Source organism: Condylostylus longicornis, unplaced genomic scaffold (genome assembly GCF_029603195.1).
Source record: "Condylostylus longicornis isolate FDR11 unplaced genomic scaffold, ASM2960319v2 ptg000034l, whole genome shotgun sequence".
Lineage (NCBI taxonomy): Eukaryota > Metazoa > Arthropoda > Insecta > Diptera > Dolichopodidae > Condylostylus > Condylostylus longicornis.
In genome coordinates this window covers 2662893-2681138 of record NW_026578003.1, presented here as the reverse complement: position 1 = coordinate 2681138, position 18246 = coordinate 2662893, and the positions used below count along the sequence as shown (strand labels likewise).

The following is an 18246-nucleotide window of genomic DNA, read 5'->3' as shown; positions in this document are numbered from 1 at the left end:
TTTTTTTTTTTAATAATTCTTTTATTATTATTTTTTTTTTTCATTTTTTTTTATTAAATGGCACTGCGACTAATTTAGAATATAATTTTCATTATGTTTTTTTTTTTCTTCTTTTATTTATTTTATTTTTTGCTATAAATTAATTTATCTTTAAATAAAAACATTTATTTTATTCCATTATTTTTTAAATCTCGATTACTAAATTTTTAATTTTTTTTTTTTTTTGGTTTTTTTTTTGTTTTATATTTTACCAAATAAATTTTGAGTAGATTTTTTTAAATTTAATGTTCTGTTTTTTGTTTTTTTATTATTATTTTAAGAATTGGTTATCCAAACTGTTTTAAAAATGTTTTCTTTTTTAATTTTTTTTTAATTAAATTTAAATTTTGTTTTCATTTTTCTATTATAATTATTATTATTTTGGTTTTATGTTTTAGAATACAAAAAGAGTTTACAGTGCTTCTTATGTTATGTATATATATTTATATATAAATATAAATATATGTCTATAGGTTGAGAGAAATGTTTTGAGTTTTTTTTTTTGTTTTACTTTTTGATTTATTCACCCATTTTAAAAATCGAGTGACTTAATGTCGTTCTTCATTGTTATTATTATTATTTTTATTATTCATTTATTAATTTATTTACTTATTTATTTTATTAAAATTTTGCTAATTTTATTTAATTTTTTTTTTTCTTTAAAGTACTTATAATTTTCATTTCTAAAATTTAATTGGCAGTAGTCATAATTTTCTGTTTCTTTTCCTTTAAATAAATAATGTATTTTATTTAATTTCTTACAATTTCGTTTTGTTTTAATGGGTTGTTTATTCTTCAGTTTTGTTATTTCCATCTCTTTTTTTTTATTTTTTTACATTTCATTTAATTATTTTAAATTTTTGGATTATGTTGTGCTTCGTTCATTGAAATTTTTTAATTCGATAATCTGTTTTCTGTTTTTGTTTGCTAATTATTACCATTTTGAAGTGTATATATGTATTTAGATATATGCAGATATATTGTATGCTACATATATATATATATATAAACATATATATACTTATATATGTGTATACAATATAATATGTATTATATGAATAGGGTTTGTTTTTTTTTTTAATTAAAATTTAATTTTTGTTGTATGTTTTTAACATGCACTTTCAAGTTCAACGCCAGCTCTTTTCATTGCTTGACGTTTACGATAGGCATAAAATTCTTCTTTCATTGCTTGAACTCTGGCTTCGATATTATCGTAGCGTGAAATGCGTTGCTTTCTAACTCCAGTTGAACTTGTACCAGATGATGTTAATAATGTTGTTGATGTTGATGGTCCAGCTAATGTATTAAAGCCACTTAATGATGTACCCCAATGATGATGAGTTGTTGTATTTGGATTTAATGCACCGAAAATTGATGGATCTAATAATAATTCATCACGTGGATTGCCAGTTGGTGTTGATGCACTTGGTGTTGGTGTTGATGGATCAAATTCGTAATGACCGTCAACACTTCCAACATCAACAGATTTATGGTGATGTATATTATTAATTTCGGTTGCAGCATTTAATCTTGATATCATGTCTAACCAATGTTGCATTGTATATGGTGGACTTGGAGTATCTTGATTTGATTGATAAGATTGTGGCGGTTGATGGTGTTGTTGTTGCTGATTTTGTTGTTGCTGTTGTTGTTGCTGTTGTTGCTGCTGTTGTTGCAAATATGATGATGTTTGATGAGATTGATGATGATGATGATGTGGCAACGTAAATGATGAAGATGATGGTGCAGTCGCTTGTTGATGTAATAAACTATTATAATTAAATGTATTAAAATTTGGATAATATGGATGATAATGAGGCGGTGGTGGTGGTCTATATGGCGGTAATAAACGCCATTCATTTGTACTACTAGAATGATGAGATCCATGTTGAGTTTGTGGATTATTTGACGTATTTTTACTCCCAAAACCACTTGAACTGGAACGACTTTCCGGAGATACTTCTAAACCGCTATGACCCAGATGAGTCGTTCCACGCATTGATAAATTTAAATGTGGCAAAGGCGATAAAAGATCAGAATTACTACGTATTGTGCGACTGAAATGTCTGGGATACCATCTCGTTCTTGGCCTGTAGCTATGATAAGGTGTTTGTGTATGATAATAACCTTTCCATGAAGGTGATGGTATGTGAAGTGGCACAAATCCCTGATTCATACGACGAGTTTCCTCTTGAATTGTTCTTAATGATGGTAATTCATATGAGTATCTAAAACGATTGTTTAATGATGTAGAGAAACTTGAGTGTGGAAATGATCGTTCCGCAGAACCAGGATAAACGGTACTTAAATCACTAAATTGGTTAGTGTTTTGTTGCCATGGTGTCGAAGGGACACCAATTGTACTTGCAGGTGAACTTGAAAAAATTCTTGAAACACGTGATGGTGTTGTAAACATTTTTGAACTTGACATTGTTGGTGTTTGATTCAATAAATGTTGTGGAATGTAATTTGTACTTGAGGGTTTAATATTTTGTTGTACTGTTGAAATAATAGGCGTTTGCGGTAATGGATAATTTTTATAAATATTTTGATAATTTGCTAAATTACTTTGACGATGATTACGTCTAGCGGTTTGAAGAAAAAATTCACCCAAATTTTGTAAAAATGACCGTGCTGAATTTTCTGAACGAAAACTTAATTGACTTGGTGATGCTACCAGAGGTCGCCGCCATGATGATCTCATATCAGCGCCACCACCACGTCTTCGTGGTAAAAATCCACCATCATCACTACTAGAATATTGTGAACCACCAGAAGTACTTTGGCGACGATCATCAATTATTTCGTCAGCTGCTGTTTGTGATAAACCATCTACAACATCTTGGTCTTGTATTGTTGTTCTTTGTTTTATATCAGTTCCATTAGATGTTAATACAAAACGTCCATCTACAGAACGATGAATTTCTCCAACGTTATGTAGTTGATCGGTATTAACACCTTTTGGCATACTATATATTGAATGACAATTTGTACAGCGATCTGGTGGCCAAATCCAATGAAGTATTGCAACGAAAATATGAATTACACCTGATATTCTGGTTTGTTTATATCTAAATAAGTAAGAAGTTTGAAAAAAATATTTTATTAATTCCTTTACAATAATGAACTAAATTAAAGAATCTAAACCATCTACTTATACTCGTATACTATAACATTGAAATCAAATTAAATTATAAAATTAAATTGAAAAACAAATTTTATTGTTAATAATTACATTATTAATTAAAAGAAATTTAAATTGAATTTAATTTTCTTTATTTTTAAATAAATAAATAATTAAAATCTAAGAAACACGCTACAAAATATAAAACACTCAATGATTAAACGTAAACTATAAAACATGCTTTTAAAATAAAAAGAGTAATTGAACTAAAATTTTAAGTGGAAATGTAAAATGTAAAAAATTGTATTGTGTTTTGAATGTTGGTGATTAATCATGGACAAATTAATTATTTCACCTTTTAATCTTGAAATTTCAAATAAAATATCCAAATGTCCATTTATAAAATCAGCACAAAGAGCAGCAATAATTAAAAAGAAATAGATTGAGTTAATCAAGTGTAAAAATTTCAGTTATTTGAGTAATATTCCATTAAAATCCCAAAATACCCTTAACTTTAAATCGCTAAATACAAAATATTTTTTACGTCGAGTAAAAATAATTTTATTGCTATTGAATTATTGACTAACTTGAATAACTGGAAATGTAAATTTAAGAAAGGTGCGATTTTTTCTGAATGATATTGTAAAATTTTGTAGATTAAATTAAAATATTAATTCATATGTGCAGTATGTTACGTAACGTAAATTTAAAAACGTATTGTAAATTGTTAGCTTGGATCGTTTCCTGTAATGAATTAATTGTGTTAAGAGTTGAACAAAAAACTATTAGGAGTATTTTTAAAAATTTTTAAATCTGTTCGGGAATAAATGGGGCTTACTCTTAGACGCGATTCAACAAGTTTTACTGATATTTATCATTGAAAGAAAGACACTTTTTTATTGTAAGCACAAATCAATAAAATTGTCAAAATTTATGCTGGTATAAAATATCACTATCAATAAATTAGTTAACCGCTCCTCAGAATATCCCTCAATTTTTAAATAAAATTTAATTGTTGTATATATTCCTTTTAAAACAAAATAAATTCTGTATTCTTGAAGTATTTCCAGATATTATTTTTGGATTGACAAAAAAAATTATTCTACAAATAAATACATAAAAATGTATATTTTATTGTGTTAATATAAAAAATTAATTAAATTAAATATTGAAAATATTCTAATAATAATCAAATTCCCATTTAGTTATTCTATATAAAAATCTTTTATTTCGAAAACATACACATTCATACATATAAATAAATATATTCGGATAAAAAAATATGAAAATCTTACGATTATGATTAGAATGACTGTGACATGGGCCTGGTACAATAAAAACGGTTTCATAATCTTTAAAATGTTCAGAATTACTCCTGCTTTTATTATTGTTAATATTTTATTTTGTGAGAAGAAAATTTTTTATTTTAAAATTAATTAAATTATTTTATTATAGCAATTTATTAAAAATATTTAATATAGTAAGTAAATAAGAACTCTATAAATATTATTATAAATTTTTATTTAGTGTGATAAACGAAGTTTGCGCATAAAATAATAAAATATATTGGCTGATACTGCTCTGAAAGTTTTAATGAACAGTTTTGTTTTTTTAACTCAGAAAAATTTCGTCTTTGAGATTTCTAAAATCTAATCAAACAGCAACTTAACAAAACAATAAGGTCGAAAAAGATCCGATGAAAATAAATAAAAGTGATGAAAATCTCGTAAGAAAATCAGAAAGGGTCAGAATAGGAGATTTTTGTTCTAGGATAGGAAGCAATTTGCATTGCTTACAGTTTAGCCATTGCAAGAGAAGAAGCAGCAACGGAGATGAAAATAAATACGATACCGATAAAGTAATGATAAAAAATTTTCGCTTTGTTTCAAGTTAAGCGTAAATATAATGAGACTTTCTAATATAACACTATAGTTATAGGTTTGCCTACTTTCACAAAATAGCGGACATCGTATTTAATACTTTTTTCTTTCGCTATGTATGAGAAACAACGAACATCCGTGTGTATGACAGTTGCCATGAAAATCCGCTCCATGACGGCTTATTCTCGACTTATTACCATTGCATTTGGACTTCAAGAGTGCGACAAGAGCAACCATGATTCGGTTGAGTGGAATGTCGAAGGAAAATACGAATCGTTGAGGATGTATTCAAGTATCTTTCAGGCGAAAATACACGCTATAGAAAGTTGCCCTCAATTTAATCTAAATAAGGGTTACTGCGGGTGCCACATAGCAATATGATCACGTTGTTGTAATTAGGATTTACGTAATTAAAATCAGGAGCGGTCGCAGTTTAAGTCGGTCATAAACAATCCTGAAAAATTACCCCCTCAAAAGAATTGCTCTGATTCAACAGAAATGTGAGGGTGCTCTATGGAGCACTCGTGGGAAGAACGCAGCAATAGATCTTTAAATCTAGCAACATTCTGGAAGCTGTAATTGAAAGATCAAACCCTGTTGTTGCTACAACCTCATAAAATTCTCTCTGTACCTATCTTATTTAATCATATTGAATTAACTTATCGAAATATTTGATTATGTTCCTTATGCATACATAATATATATAAACTTTTTCAATTTCGAATTAATTATTAAAATATTGAATGATTCAAATATAAAAGTTCTAATTTATATACAAGTAAAGTATAAATATATCATAATAAATTGGAAAAAAAATAATATATACTAAACAAATTATTGTTATTAAAATTGATATGCATTCCATTATTGTGAAATGTAAAAGTCCAATGAAAAAATATTTCATTGCTGAAATTGTTTAAGTTAGTAAAAGAAATTACTATTCAAAGACCAATTACAATTTTTAAAGTAAATATTAAGAATTAATTCTATTATTCCTGAATTTAGTTATCAAAATAATTAAAATTTTAGTAATATAACAGTATCAAAGAACTTTACTCTTAATTTTATTTTAAATTTAAATTGAGATACCTAAAAATTTATTAGTATTAGTATTAGTTTATTTCAAAAACAAAAACCTCCTGTTAGAAAATATTTTTATATGTTTGATAATTTGAATAAAACATATGAATATAAAATCAAAAATTCATAATAAATATACTCACTTTTTCAAAGGCACTTGACTACTGGAAGCAGAGCCCGTACGACTAGCAGCATTACGGGCATCCGTTATCCTACAAGCTACCATGTTGAACTCTGTAATCGAATTATTTCTACAATTAATTTGGTTATAGCATTAGCCATCCTTAATATATATTTTTTTTTGTCCACAAAAAAAAAAAAAAATTAATAAAATAGTTTTTTTTTTTTTTTTTTTTATTGAAAAACAAAAATTTAATTATTGTGTTTTTATTTTATATTTTCATTTAAAAAAAGAAATTCACAATCAAAATAAAATGGATGCAAACCACCAAAAAATTATTCTAATTTTTTTACATTTTATTTTATACTGAATTCGAATTAAGTAAACGAAATGTTATAGAAAACAAAAAATATAAATAAAAATTAAATAGATCTAATGATTTTATAAATTTTTTTTCTTATTACAATTTACTTTATGTTTTTCAAAATATCCAAAAAAAAAATATTCCGATTTTTTACAAAAACAAAAAAATAAAATTAATTTCTTATACTCACAGGATTAAAATCTTAACTAAAATTTATTATTTTCTACAAAAAATTATCGGTATTATAAAATTATTTATTTTATATTAGCATTTGTAAATATTTAGTACACAATATTTATTTCTAATTCAAACCAATCAAATAATTAGTATATACTTATTAAAAAACAAAAAAAAAAACAAAATACAAATTAAAAATAAAAGTGAATTTTCAAAACAATCTTCAATTTTTTTTTTATTATTTTATTTATTAAATATATTTCTAATAAATTAATAATTTTATTAATATTTAAACATTCTTTATTATTAAATTATTTTATTATTAAAATTAATATAGATATTGTAAACTGTGTGAGTATATGTGATTAATCATACATTAAAAGAAAGAGAAAAGGGAGGAGGGTATTCAATTAATTAATTAATTATTCGCATATAAAACTAAAAACAAAATCTTGAAATTAAAAAATCGATTTAAAACTATAAAGAAAAAACTAAAAAAAAAAAAAAATTTTGAGAAAACACAGCAAATACTTTTGTTTTAGCTTTTTTTTTTTTTTTTTTTTTGTAGGTACGCCCTTGTCTTATGTAGGAGCACAAAATATATATTTAAGGACACGGCTTTTCCAAAAAATCTTTCTATGGTGATGGTACTGGATGCTCTTTAAAAAATATTTTAATTTTTTTTTTTTTGTATTTTTAAGGAAATTAAAAATGAATTAAAGAAATTATAAAATGCTTAAGAATGATTTTTTTATTCTTGCTATATATTTTATAGGTTATATAAGCATTTAATGAACATTATATATGATTTTATATGCTTACATATAAATTGTAATAAAAGCATGACGAATGAAAAAAAATCGAAAATCGAATTCAGCAATTGAAATTCTAATTTAATTATTTAAATTTTAAAATTATAGAGAAAAAAAAAAAATGCTAATATTAAAGAATATATAAGATTAGATTTTCAAAATCGTAATTATGTAATAAGTAAGATGAAATGATAAGCATTTTAATTTTGTAAAAAATTTATTAAAAAATTTTAATTGACTAAGCTATCGAAAATTTCGTTATTAATAAAAAATTATCTTATTATAAAAGCTATAAAAATTTTTTAAATTTTTGTTTAAAATTCATACAAGAATTAAATTTGCTGAATTGACTCACTATATATTTTTGAATCATATAATTAATATTTTCTATATATAAAATAAATAGGTATATAGGTACAGGTAAGGTATACATAATTTATGTAAAATTTATTCAACAAAAAAAAAAAATTAATTTATATAATTTTTTGTATTTATAGTCCTGTTAAAATACAAAATCAATTAATATGTATATGGTTTTAATATAAATGATTTTAAATTATTTTAAAAGCGTGTTATAAAATTTAAATTATTATATAAAATAATGATATTTTTTAATGAAATGACTAAGATTTGTTCAATTTTTTCCAAAATATTATAACCAAATCCAAAATTAATCGTATATAATTTATATATTTAATGTAATAGAGGAAAATGTTTCGTAAATTTGTTAGATTTATTAAAGAATATTTAACGTGCTTCGAATTTCGTATATATCGTATATTTGCATTTAATGTTGAAAACTAAAAAATTGTGTTATTTCAATTGACTTATTAATTTTTTTAATTTTTGATCATATTTGAATTGTAATTTCCATGTGGATTTTAAAAACATAAAATTTTTTTTTTTTGTGAGGGAGATTAGATAAAAAAAAGTTGAAATATACTCTAGCTTCCAAACTGGAGTTATTAGTAAAGAATTCATAGTTTGAGTTTTTTATGCAAAATTTTGATTATTTTATGTGCAGTTCAATACCCTGTTACTAAAAATTTATAGTTCGGTAGGTATTATCAATGAGTCCATTCTCTCATTGATTGCATCCTCTGTTTTTGAATGCATTTTTTTTTAAATAACTGCAAATTTCTGAAAATAATGTTTCGTTTCAGTTTCATTTGATAATATGATTGTAGCTGGTCAAGAGGAAATTAAAGAATATTGTAATAAGGAATACTGTTAGATTTTGTCGTATATTTTTTTTGTATTTTAATAAACGCCGAAATAAAATTTTCAAAAAAAAAGGCCCTTGTATATTTTTGTATTATTTCTGCATTTTACTTTTAAATATTCAATGATTTTGTTTTTAAAATTTATTATTTTTTGTATAATTAGTGTAAAAATCCATTTTGTACTTTTTTTTTTAGAAAAGTTACTTTTTCGTTATAATCTACTATAAATTCACACTGTGAAAATTATTCAATCCAAATTAGAAACTACAGAATTATATGACTACATATATGAAATATTAGTGTTATAAAAAAGCTTCAAATTATTAATTTTAAATTTAATCTACAATAGCTCTCTATTGTACAGCATTCAGTAGTATTATACAAGCTATTAAAATTGCTATCGATCAGAGAATTCAACAGTTTTAAAAAAGCTTAAGAAAAAAAAAAAAAAAAAGAGAAATTTTTTTATGAAAATTTTAAAAATAACATGCCCAATATTATTAGTTTATTATATAATATGTAAAACAGAATTCTCTTAACAAAGTTTTACGTTAATTTAATAAAAAGAATTAGTTTTAATTTACAGAATTTCGGTTTTTAAAATAATTCTATAATCTTATAAGGAAAAAATTGTACAAAGTAATTGTTTTTTTTTTTTTTTTGTATTTAAATTAAAAATTAGTACACAAGTAAGATATATAACTATGGCTTTGTTAATTATTGAAAATAAATTAAAAAAGAAAAAATATACTATAAAAAAAAAGAAAAGAAAAGTGATATTAGCATCCTAGTTAAAACCATCACCATATTAAAATCCTTCTAAATATCATAAAATCAGTTTTTTACCTTTTTCCTGTTTTCGTCTTTTTCTTTTATTGCATATTTTTACAGCACAAACAGATAATATAATTGCAACTATAAAAAATAAAAATCCCCCAACAACACCGGCTGTTATTGCTTTATGTTTAACACGTGCCGGAACTGGAAATTTAACTTCATCGCTTATAGCATATGTTTTATCCGTATTAGCTAATACACGAAAATAGTATGTCCGACCACCAACTAAATTTTTAACTAAATATTGTGTCTCTTCTGGACGTATATATCCACGATTTAATGTTTTCCATGCAGCATCTGTACGATATTTAATTGTATAATGTTTAACCATATGTGCACGTTCTAATGGTGATTGCCATGTTATTAAAAATCCATTTGATATTTCTGTAACAGTTAGATTTCTTGGTGGGCCAGGTTTTGGTCCTAAAAAAATGTTAAAAAAATTAATAGAGTATATAAATTTTTTTTATTAAAATTCTTTCAAATTAAATGAACACATGAAATTATGAAAAATTAGTTTAATGTTATAATATGTTTTCTGAGTATTAGAAAATTTTTGTATATTTAGTGTAATTAAATTTTATTTGAAATATTTAAAATTAAAAAAGGGAAACATTTAAAAGCAAATTAAAAAACATGCGAACACATGTACAAATTTAGGGATTCTTTAAATTTGATTTGATTTGCCAATTTAATAAAGCCACAGCCGATCAAAATTATAGGTGGAAATAGCAAGTTATATTTGTTAAATAAAATTTAATACTTTAAAAATTATGAGAATTGTCAATAAAATAAAAAATTTTCATAATCTTTGTGTCAAAATGACTTTTATTCTGTTTATATTTTAGTTTCAAATATGTGGATGAGGTTCTAATTTAATTCAAGCATCTATTTAATTGATAAATTAATTATATTATGTATAATTATAGTATTAAATAAAATAAAATTTGTGATTATGTTTAATAATAGTAAATTAAATATTATGCACACGATTTGTAAAATTTTACAAATAAAAAATTAAATAATAAGAAAAAAATTTTAATTATATAAAATTATGTAATTTGTAAATTTAACAATAGTATGAAAAATGGTCAAAAGTTAGATTACGAGTATTATAGACAAATTTTAAACACATTATTTTATGAATAAAAACAAACGAAACCATTGAAAAAAAACACTAATTATTACTGTCTGTCATTAAAATTTTGTACCTTTCATTTTAAGCATTGGAACAAAAAATGCTGGAATACTAGGATCAGTTGTTGTTGAAATTTGAATATATTTTACCCTTTCTTCTGTAAATGATTACATATACAATTATATTTTAAATAGTTTCGCAAAAACTTTTTAAATTTTTGATTTTCATTTAGTTAATCATTCTGACTTTAAAGTTAGAATATTAAAATTCGTTTAGAACATGAAAATTCAATGCACAAAATAGTAAAAATGAATTAATTGGAATTTCTCTTTTTTTGAACGCGTAAATCTTTGCTCTTGTCTCTTACTTACCATAAACAAGATATTTATTGCTCTTCAAGTAAAGAATTTACGGTATTTACAATTTCAGGGAATCTTTTAATATATGCAGATATTTTTTTTTTCATTAAAATTCGGAATAGAGGGGTGTACTGATTCTAAGTATATTTAAATTTGACATTTCTCGGAATTCAATTTAAGTTATGAGAATTTGAATATAAGCTCTTTTTATATATTACAAAATTTTGCACTTATATTAATTACGTCATCAAATTGTGACAAGTGTCAAGTTAATTGACTTATTTTGAAATCAGTATTAAGTTACAACTGCCCAAATATATTTAACATACATAATATATTAATTTTAAACACATTTTCGATTAAATTTAATTGAAATGATAACTAATTTAATATTTAAAAATAAACAATAATTAAAAATAATTAAGAATAATTAACAAATAATTTACAGTTCATCAATATCGTTGTTCACATCTTGATGACCTATGCGTATGCAATGACATAATATAACCTAAAAATTTTAAATTAAAATTCCTTAAAGTGAAATAATACTTTAAATAAAAGAAAAAACTTAAAAATAAACAATATTTTTTGTTGAAAATTTTTGGATAATTTTCTAAACATTCATTATATTATAGCATTCATTACTATTTTTATAGCATTATATAACATTATTATAAATTTATTATAAATTGTGAGTATTAGGGAATTAGATAATAACCATTTGTGAATGTAAAAAAAAAAAATTAAAAATGAAATTTGATATGAGTGAAAAAATGTTATTATGTTCTTATACTTGGATATTTTTCTATATATATGTATAATATTTCTATATATATGTATATATACATATGTAGGTATGTATGCATAATGTGAGTGAATAAAAAATGTGGTATGATTTTTGTATGAGATGATATTTTTTAGTCATTTGCTTTAATTATCTTACCATCTGGGCCTGGATCAAGGTCAGATTCTTTAGTTGTTTTCGTAGCAGGCGCGGAAGTAGTTTTTTCTTGACTAGGAGCCATTGCTGCTGAAGGTTATTGAAAAATAATCGTATATATTTATAGAAAAATTAATAAAAAGAGCAATCAATACTAATTTAATTCCTGATTATTCGATAATTAATTGTTTTTTTTTTTTTGTAACTTTTTAGAAATTTAAATTTTGTGCATTTTAAATTTATGTATATATTTTTTATACACATATATATATATAAAGAAATATATAATATAATATATACCTTTTGTTTTAACAGTTTAGAATAATTTTGATTTAAAATAATTTTTTTTTTTTTGATAACTTAGTAAAGTAACTTACCCAGAGTTCTAACTGTAACTATTTTACTCATCATACCATCACCAAGAGCATTTCTACCAACAACTTGAAATTCATATGTTGTACCTGGTGCTAAATTATGTATTGTTGTTTGTGTACTACCTGATGGTGTTACTGGTATTGTTAACCAATCAGATATACCAGCTTCACGATACCATATTGTATAATCTTGTTTATAATCTTGTCCACCACTATAACCTGGCATCCATTGTAATGTTATTGATGTATCCGTTGCTTTACCAGATATATTATATGGTGCATGTGGTTGTGTACCTTCAATAACTAATTGTGTTGCTGATACAATTGTTGCTACTTCATTTGATACAACACATTGATAATAACCAAAATCTTCACGTCTTAAATTTTCAATTGTAATATTACCACCATTTATTTTAACACGATTCTTTTGTAATGGAACACCCTCTTGACGTTGCCATTGTATATTTGGTCGTTGTGTACCTTCACCCTCTTGTGCATCACAATTCATTTCAACTGTTTCACCAACTTTTCGCTGATACAGCGTTTCCGGTTCAATTGTAAATACTGGCGGTTTACGTACTAAAACTTCCATTGGACCCGATGAACCTTGTGTACCTTGTGCATTATATGGTGTACATGTATAACGGCCTTGATGATTTTCATTAACACGTGTAAATAATAATGAACCGTTATTCATAATAACAATATCCTTAGTTTGATATACTTCTAGCAAACGTTTATCTTTGGTCCATGTAACATATTGTAATGGTGGATTTGATTTAATATAACATTGTACAATTCCGGCTAAACGAAATGGTAAATATTGTACGGTTGGTGTGAAGGTCACTTTTGCGGGATCTAAAATATTAAAAAAATTTTAAAGTATTTTTAAAAATAAAAAAAATTTTTTTTTTTGTTATATTTTGGAAAGGCTTACATTCAACATTTAAATAAGCTGATGCACTTTGAGGATCACCAATACCATTTGATACTTCACACAAATATTGACCGGAATCATCAGCACTAACTGGATTTATAATTAATGAGCCATCTTTACGTATAGTGACTCGTGTTTCTAATGACGCTACTTCACGAACGGGTGAACCTTCACGAAACCATCGGACGGTGACATTCCCTGGCATCGCTTTTGCTTCACATTGGAATGTCGCCTTCTCCCCCTCTAGTTTTGTTTGATTGGTGGGCGGCACCTGATTTTTATTTCGTTTGTGTGTTTTTGTTTTTTTTGTTTGTTTTTTTTTTTTTTGGTTTTGTTTTATATATATTTGTTTTGTTATATATAAGATAAATTATTTATTGCATATAAAATATTTTTGTTTATATTTTTTTTCGGTTGATCAATTCGGAATTAAATTTTATGGGGTATGCAATATTTTGTTTTTGAATAATAGAATAGTTAAAAAGTTGCATGAAACCAAAAATAATTTCAAATGTTCATATTAAATGGGTATTTAATATTTGTTTTTTTTGTTTTGTTTTGCGCAATAAAATTTAATTTAAATGATTTGAATGATGAATTTGATAATAGTATAAATTAAATGTTATTTTATAAAAATATATTTGTATATTTTGTTGATTAATGGCGAAATTGTGGTAAAGTTGCACAACGCACACAGCATAAACATTTTTTTTTTTTTTAATTCAAACATATGCGCCATATTATGATGCGATGCAATATGTATGTATATATATATACATATATATATGTTAAAGCAATTTTATAAGGTGGATGAAATTAATATGAAAAAAAAAAGGAAAATAAAATAAATAAAATTAAAAATAAATATTTTTAAAATTTTTTCTTGATTAGCAAAATTAAATAGAACCAAAATATTTATAATTGTATACAAATTTGTTTTTTTTTTTAAATTTAATTTCTAAAAAAAAAAAAATAAGAGTGATGTAATAACATTTATTATGATAATAAAAAAAAAAAAAATTTGTCTATAAAAAAGATTCAAATTTTAAGAGAAATCAATTAAAAATTAGATTAAATCAAAGCTACGTGTTTATTTTAATGTTGCAAATTACAAATACTTGAAATGCAGCAAATTCCCGCTTGTTATCTATTAAAATTGTTGAAAGCTTTTGCGTTCCAAATTTTTCTAATAATATTTGAAGAAAAAAGGTAATTTTTGAGTATATAGGATTTAATTATAAGTACAAAGAAAGATTTTGCACTACAATTTTAAATAATGCAAATTGAAACCGAGTATTTGATCAAAAATATACTCAAAAATTATTTCGGAAAAGCAACAACTTAGAATTTGCATTTTTACAAAGTAATCAACCGATTTTCTGGAAATTTTATATTCTGGCTAAAATTAAGAATGAAATCAACTAGTTTTTTGGAGAAATAAAAGTCTGTTCAATTTTTATTTTTATGTAAGTAGGAAAATATTATGGACATAGAATCCATTGAAGAAATTCAATATTTTTTGAAATTTTATTTTTAAGTTTATTTTTGTTAAAGAAACTACATGAAAGGATTTTTAAGGAGCATCGGCTTACAAGAGAGGAATTTCTACTATATTTAAAATGAGTATACAATAGGCATTTTTATGATCTTGTCCAATCCATTCATTAAAATATTAAAGAACATATTTTCATAATTAGAATTTGCATATCATTTAGTTCAATCAAAAAAAAAAAAATTTAATATTCGCAACATTAAAATAAATATTTAGCTTACATATAAGACAATAAAATAATTGAAAAGCAATTTGATATTGTGTAAATTCTCAAATAATTGAAAATAAAAAATTTAAAAAAAAGAACACACATAAAAAACATTTTATTGGATGATAATTTCAATTATTGTATAATTTTTTTTTTTTTTTTGGAATGAAAATGGATTTAATGAATTTAATAATAAATTATTTTATATATAAATTCGGAAGAAGTTGAAAGAATTTTATTCTAAACACTAAAAAAAATTATTAATTTTTTTAAAATTTAAAATTTATATTTTTAAAGACACATTTTTTTTTCTAATATTTTAATATTGCGGTGATGATAAGAACTAAGAATTTTTTTCTAAATTAAATAAAAAAAATTTGTTTGTGCAAATAAAATTTTAAAATTTTTATTATGCTTGTCATATCAAAGTTTTGTTTTATTTTTCTTAAAATAATAAAATAATTAAAATAAAATATTTATTGAAATTTTAGTTAATAAATATTAGAAAAAAAAAAAATTATATTTAGAATAAAATTATATATGAATATTTAAAAAAATATATATATATAGAGACATTAAAAATCAACCGAGTTAGAAAATGAGAAAATTTTTTATAGAAAATTAAGTATTTCAAATGAAATAAGTTTTGTCAGCCAAGAAATTTTTTAAGAGAACATGTTCCACTTTAATTTTCTGTACAATTTTGATTTTGTTTCATTTTCAACAAAACATCAATTATTATGGTCAATATAAGACATTGCTAGTTCGTCAACATTATGAAAATATTATCGCTACTGTTTGAGAATTTTGAGAATAAAGTCAATTACATGAGAATTGATTTTACTCAAGAATGTTAGAGTAAACTCAATTACTTTACTTTTCCATAGGGAACATGTTTAGAATGTAGTGGAGTTGTAATACTTTGACTTAAATAAAATAAAATATGTTTGGCAAATACACAAAATTTTTGTTATTTGCTTTTTTATTTTAGGGGTTTCCTCATTTCTTCTTTCATCGAACATCTTACAACCCCCATGTAAAATTAATCACACTCTGAATATTATTATAATTCCTATCGAACAGTATTACCGTGTTATTATTAAATTTTACATTTACTGTTACATTTTCTGTTTACCTAATTATTATTAGTTGATTTTTTTTTTAAATATTTCATAAAATTTTATTCTCTTTTGGAAATTTAAATTAATTAAAATATTATTTTAGTATATTCTTTCAACTTATTCTCAATTTTATTTTATATAATTTTTTTTTTAATAAAAGTTTAAAAATATATATATATATTAAATGGGAACACGAATTATTCAATAGGGGGCGACAACAACATAAGATTTTACGAAATAAATTATTTCATATTTGTACTTGATTTAATTTGTTTTTTTTTTCTTTACAATTTCAAATTTTTGCCAATTAAATTTTTTATTTTTGTATTTATTGTAATTTACTAGTTTTTTTGAATTTATTTAAACAAACTATAAACAAATTATTGAAAAAGAAATGAACAAAAATTGAAATTATAAAAAAAAAAAAATATAATTTACATAATATATAAAATAAATATATATACAAAATTTTGCTAAACATCATACATTTATTGTGGATGTTTGAGCTAACGAAATATGTAAATAAATTATTTTCATAACTAAATAATTAAAATTTTTACAAGAAAATATAGAAATATTCTATTTTACAATAGATTCAAATAAATAAATAAAAACATATAAATTAAAAAGAACAACAATATTTTATAACAAAGTGAATTTGAATTCCCATTATTAGGTAACAACTGAATGACAGCAAAAAACTCAAGTACAATTGGACAAGTACTTTATTTTATGTCAAAATTGCTGTATACAGAATTAAAAGTAAAATTGTTACCATATAGTAAAGGGAATTTAATTGTTTACAATCATAAAGAAAAAAAACACATTACAATAAAAAATACTGACAAAATATTAAAAAATAATTAAATGAAAATTATAGAAAATTACACAAACAACAAAAACAAGAAAGAAGAAATAAATCTAAAGTGAAAAAAAAAGTTGTAAATTTAAAAAATAAATTATTAAATTAACAAAACATAATTTGTTGGAATAATATAGTATTAAAAAATTAAATAAAATAGAACAATTAATTCTGAATTTATAAAAGGGGAATTAATTATCCACTTTTCAAATAGAACTAAAATCAACTATTTATTTCAGTATTTTAAATATTTAAAATTTTTCATGAATTAGAGCAAATTTGCTATTATACAAGAATTTCTATTCTTTTAACAACCTAGAAGGGAAATTTAATTGATTAAAATGGAATTTTTTAAAAATTTTGAGAATAAAATTGAATTACAATATAAAATAGAAAATAAATTTTTTGACACAATAAATATTCACAATAGAATTTCAAAAATATATAGGATAGCGAGTTGATTGTTGCCAATTGAGTAAAATAATTTCTTAAATTTGTCATTATTAATGTTTTATTTGGAAATCTTCTTTGAGGGAAATTAAAAATTTTTAAAAAAAGATTTAAACCAACAATAAATACAAGTGTTATTTAAAGTTGAAACACCTAAAATTTTATCACATATAATACTAAAATAATGATAATTTTATACATTTATATATAGATTTTTTTTTTTTTTGAATTGTTTTATGACATATAAACATATAGATATTTTATTGAATTCACATTATTGCAGGACAAATGTAAAATAAATGATATAAATGATTTTAATTTTGATATTTTGCTTAAGAATTATATTTTAAAGCATGCAACATGCAGGATATTCCGTTTTAATGTATATACTTTTGTTCTTTTTTACCAAACTTTTTTTTTTTATTGGAGTTCTCTATTTACAGCATGAAAGATTTTTTTAACAATTAAATGATAAGTTTATGATATTTTTAAATTTGTTATTAATAGTTATTCATAATATAGGGGGGTATAATCTAAAATTTTAATTTTATATTATAGAAATTATACTAAATTAACCCTATGGTGACATACGTTGCGAATCATTGTACATAATAATGTACAGTGTGTACATAAAAATTATTGTTTTTA

The 18246-nt window shown here is 22.9% G+C and overlaps 2 protein-coding genes across 6 annotated transcripts in view; both read right to left on the bottom strand.

Annotated features, from left to right (window-relative positions):
- On the bottom strand, positions 1 to 4524 carry LOC129608770 (protein turtle-like). Of its 2 annotated transcripts, none has more exons than XM_055520476.1 (2): positions 4459 to 4524; positions 1 to 3110 (listed from the first exon to the last, which is right to left on the bottom strand). In XM_055520476.1, the coding sequence occupies exon 2, from the start codon at positions 3005 to 3007 to the stop codon at positions 1148 to 1150; it is 1860 nt and encodes a 619-aa protein (XP_055376451.1). In that variant the 5' UTR covers positions 3008 to 3110; positions 4459 to 4524; the 3' UTR covers positions 1 to 1147. The 2 variants fall into 2 exon arrangements, with proteins under 2 accessions (XP_055376451.1, XP_055376452.1); XM_055520477.1 differs by lacking the exon at positions 4459 to 4524 and adding an exon at positions 3519 to 3639.
- LOC129608769 (protein turtle) overlaps positions 4500 to 18246 on the bottom strand; it is a 66527-nt gene continuing 52780 nt past the window's right edge. Inside the window, exons 6-11 of one of the 4 annotated variants that reach the window (XR_008696907.1) lie at positions 13406 to 13676; positions 12472 to 13326; positions 12098 to 12184; positions 9667 to 10080; positions 6267 to 6374; positions 4500 to 4538 (exon numbers count right to left, since the gene is read on the bottom strand). Coding sequence is in view for 2 of the 4 variants with exons in the window: in XM_055520474.1 (XP_055376449.1) it covers positions 6263 to 6357; positions 9667 to 10080; positions 12098 to 12184; positions 12472 to 13326; positions 13406 to 13676 (1722 nt within the window). In the remaining 2 variants the exon portion in view is untranslated. Of the gene's footprint in view, positions 4542 to 6253; positions 6375 to 9666; positions 10081 to 12097; positions 12185 to 12471; positions 13327 to 13405; positions 13677 to 18246 lie in introns of those variants that run through there. The other 3 variants (XR_008696906.1, XM_055520474.1, XM_055520475.1) reach the window with 3 other exon arrangements.

Bases quoted from the DNA above. Each gene is read 5' to 3' on its own strand.
- LOC129608770 (XM_055520476.1), bottom strand. From the start codon at position 3,007: ATGCCAAAAGGTGTTAATACCGATCAACTACATAACGTTGGAGAAATT.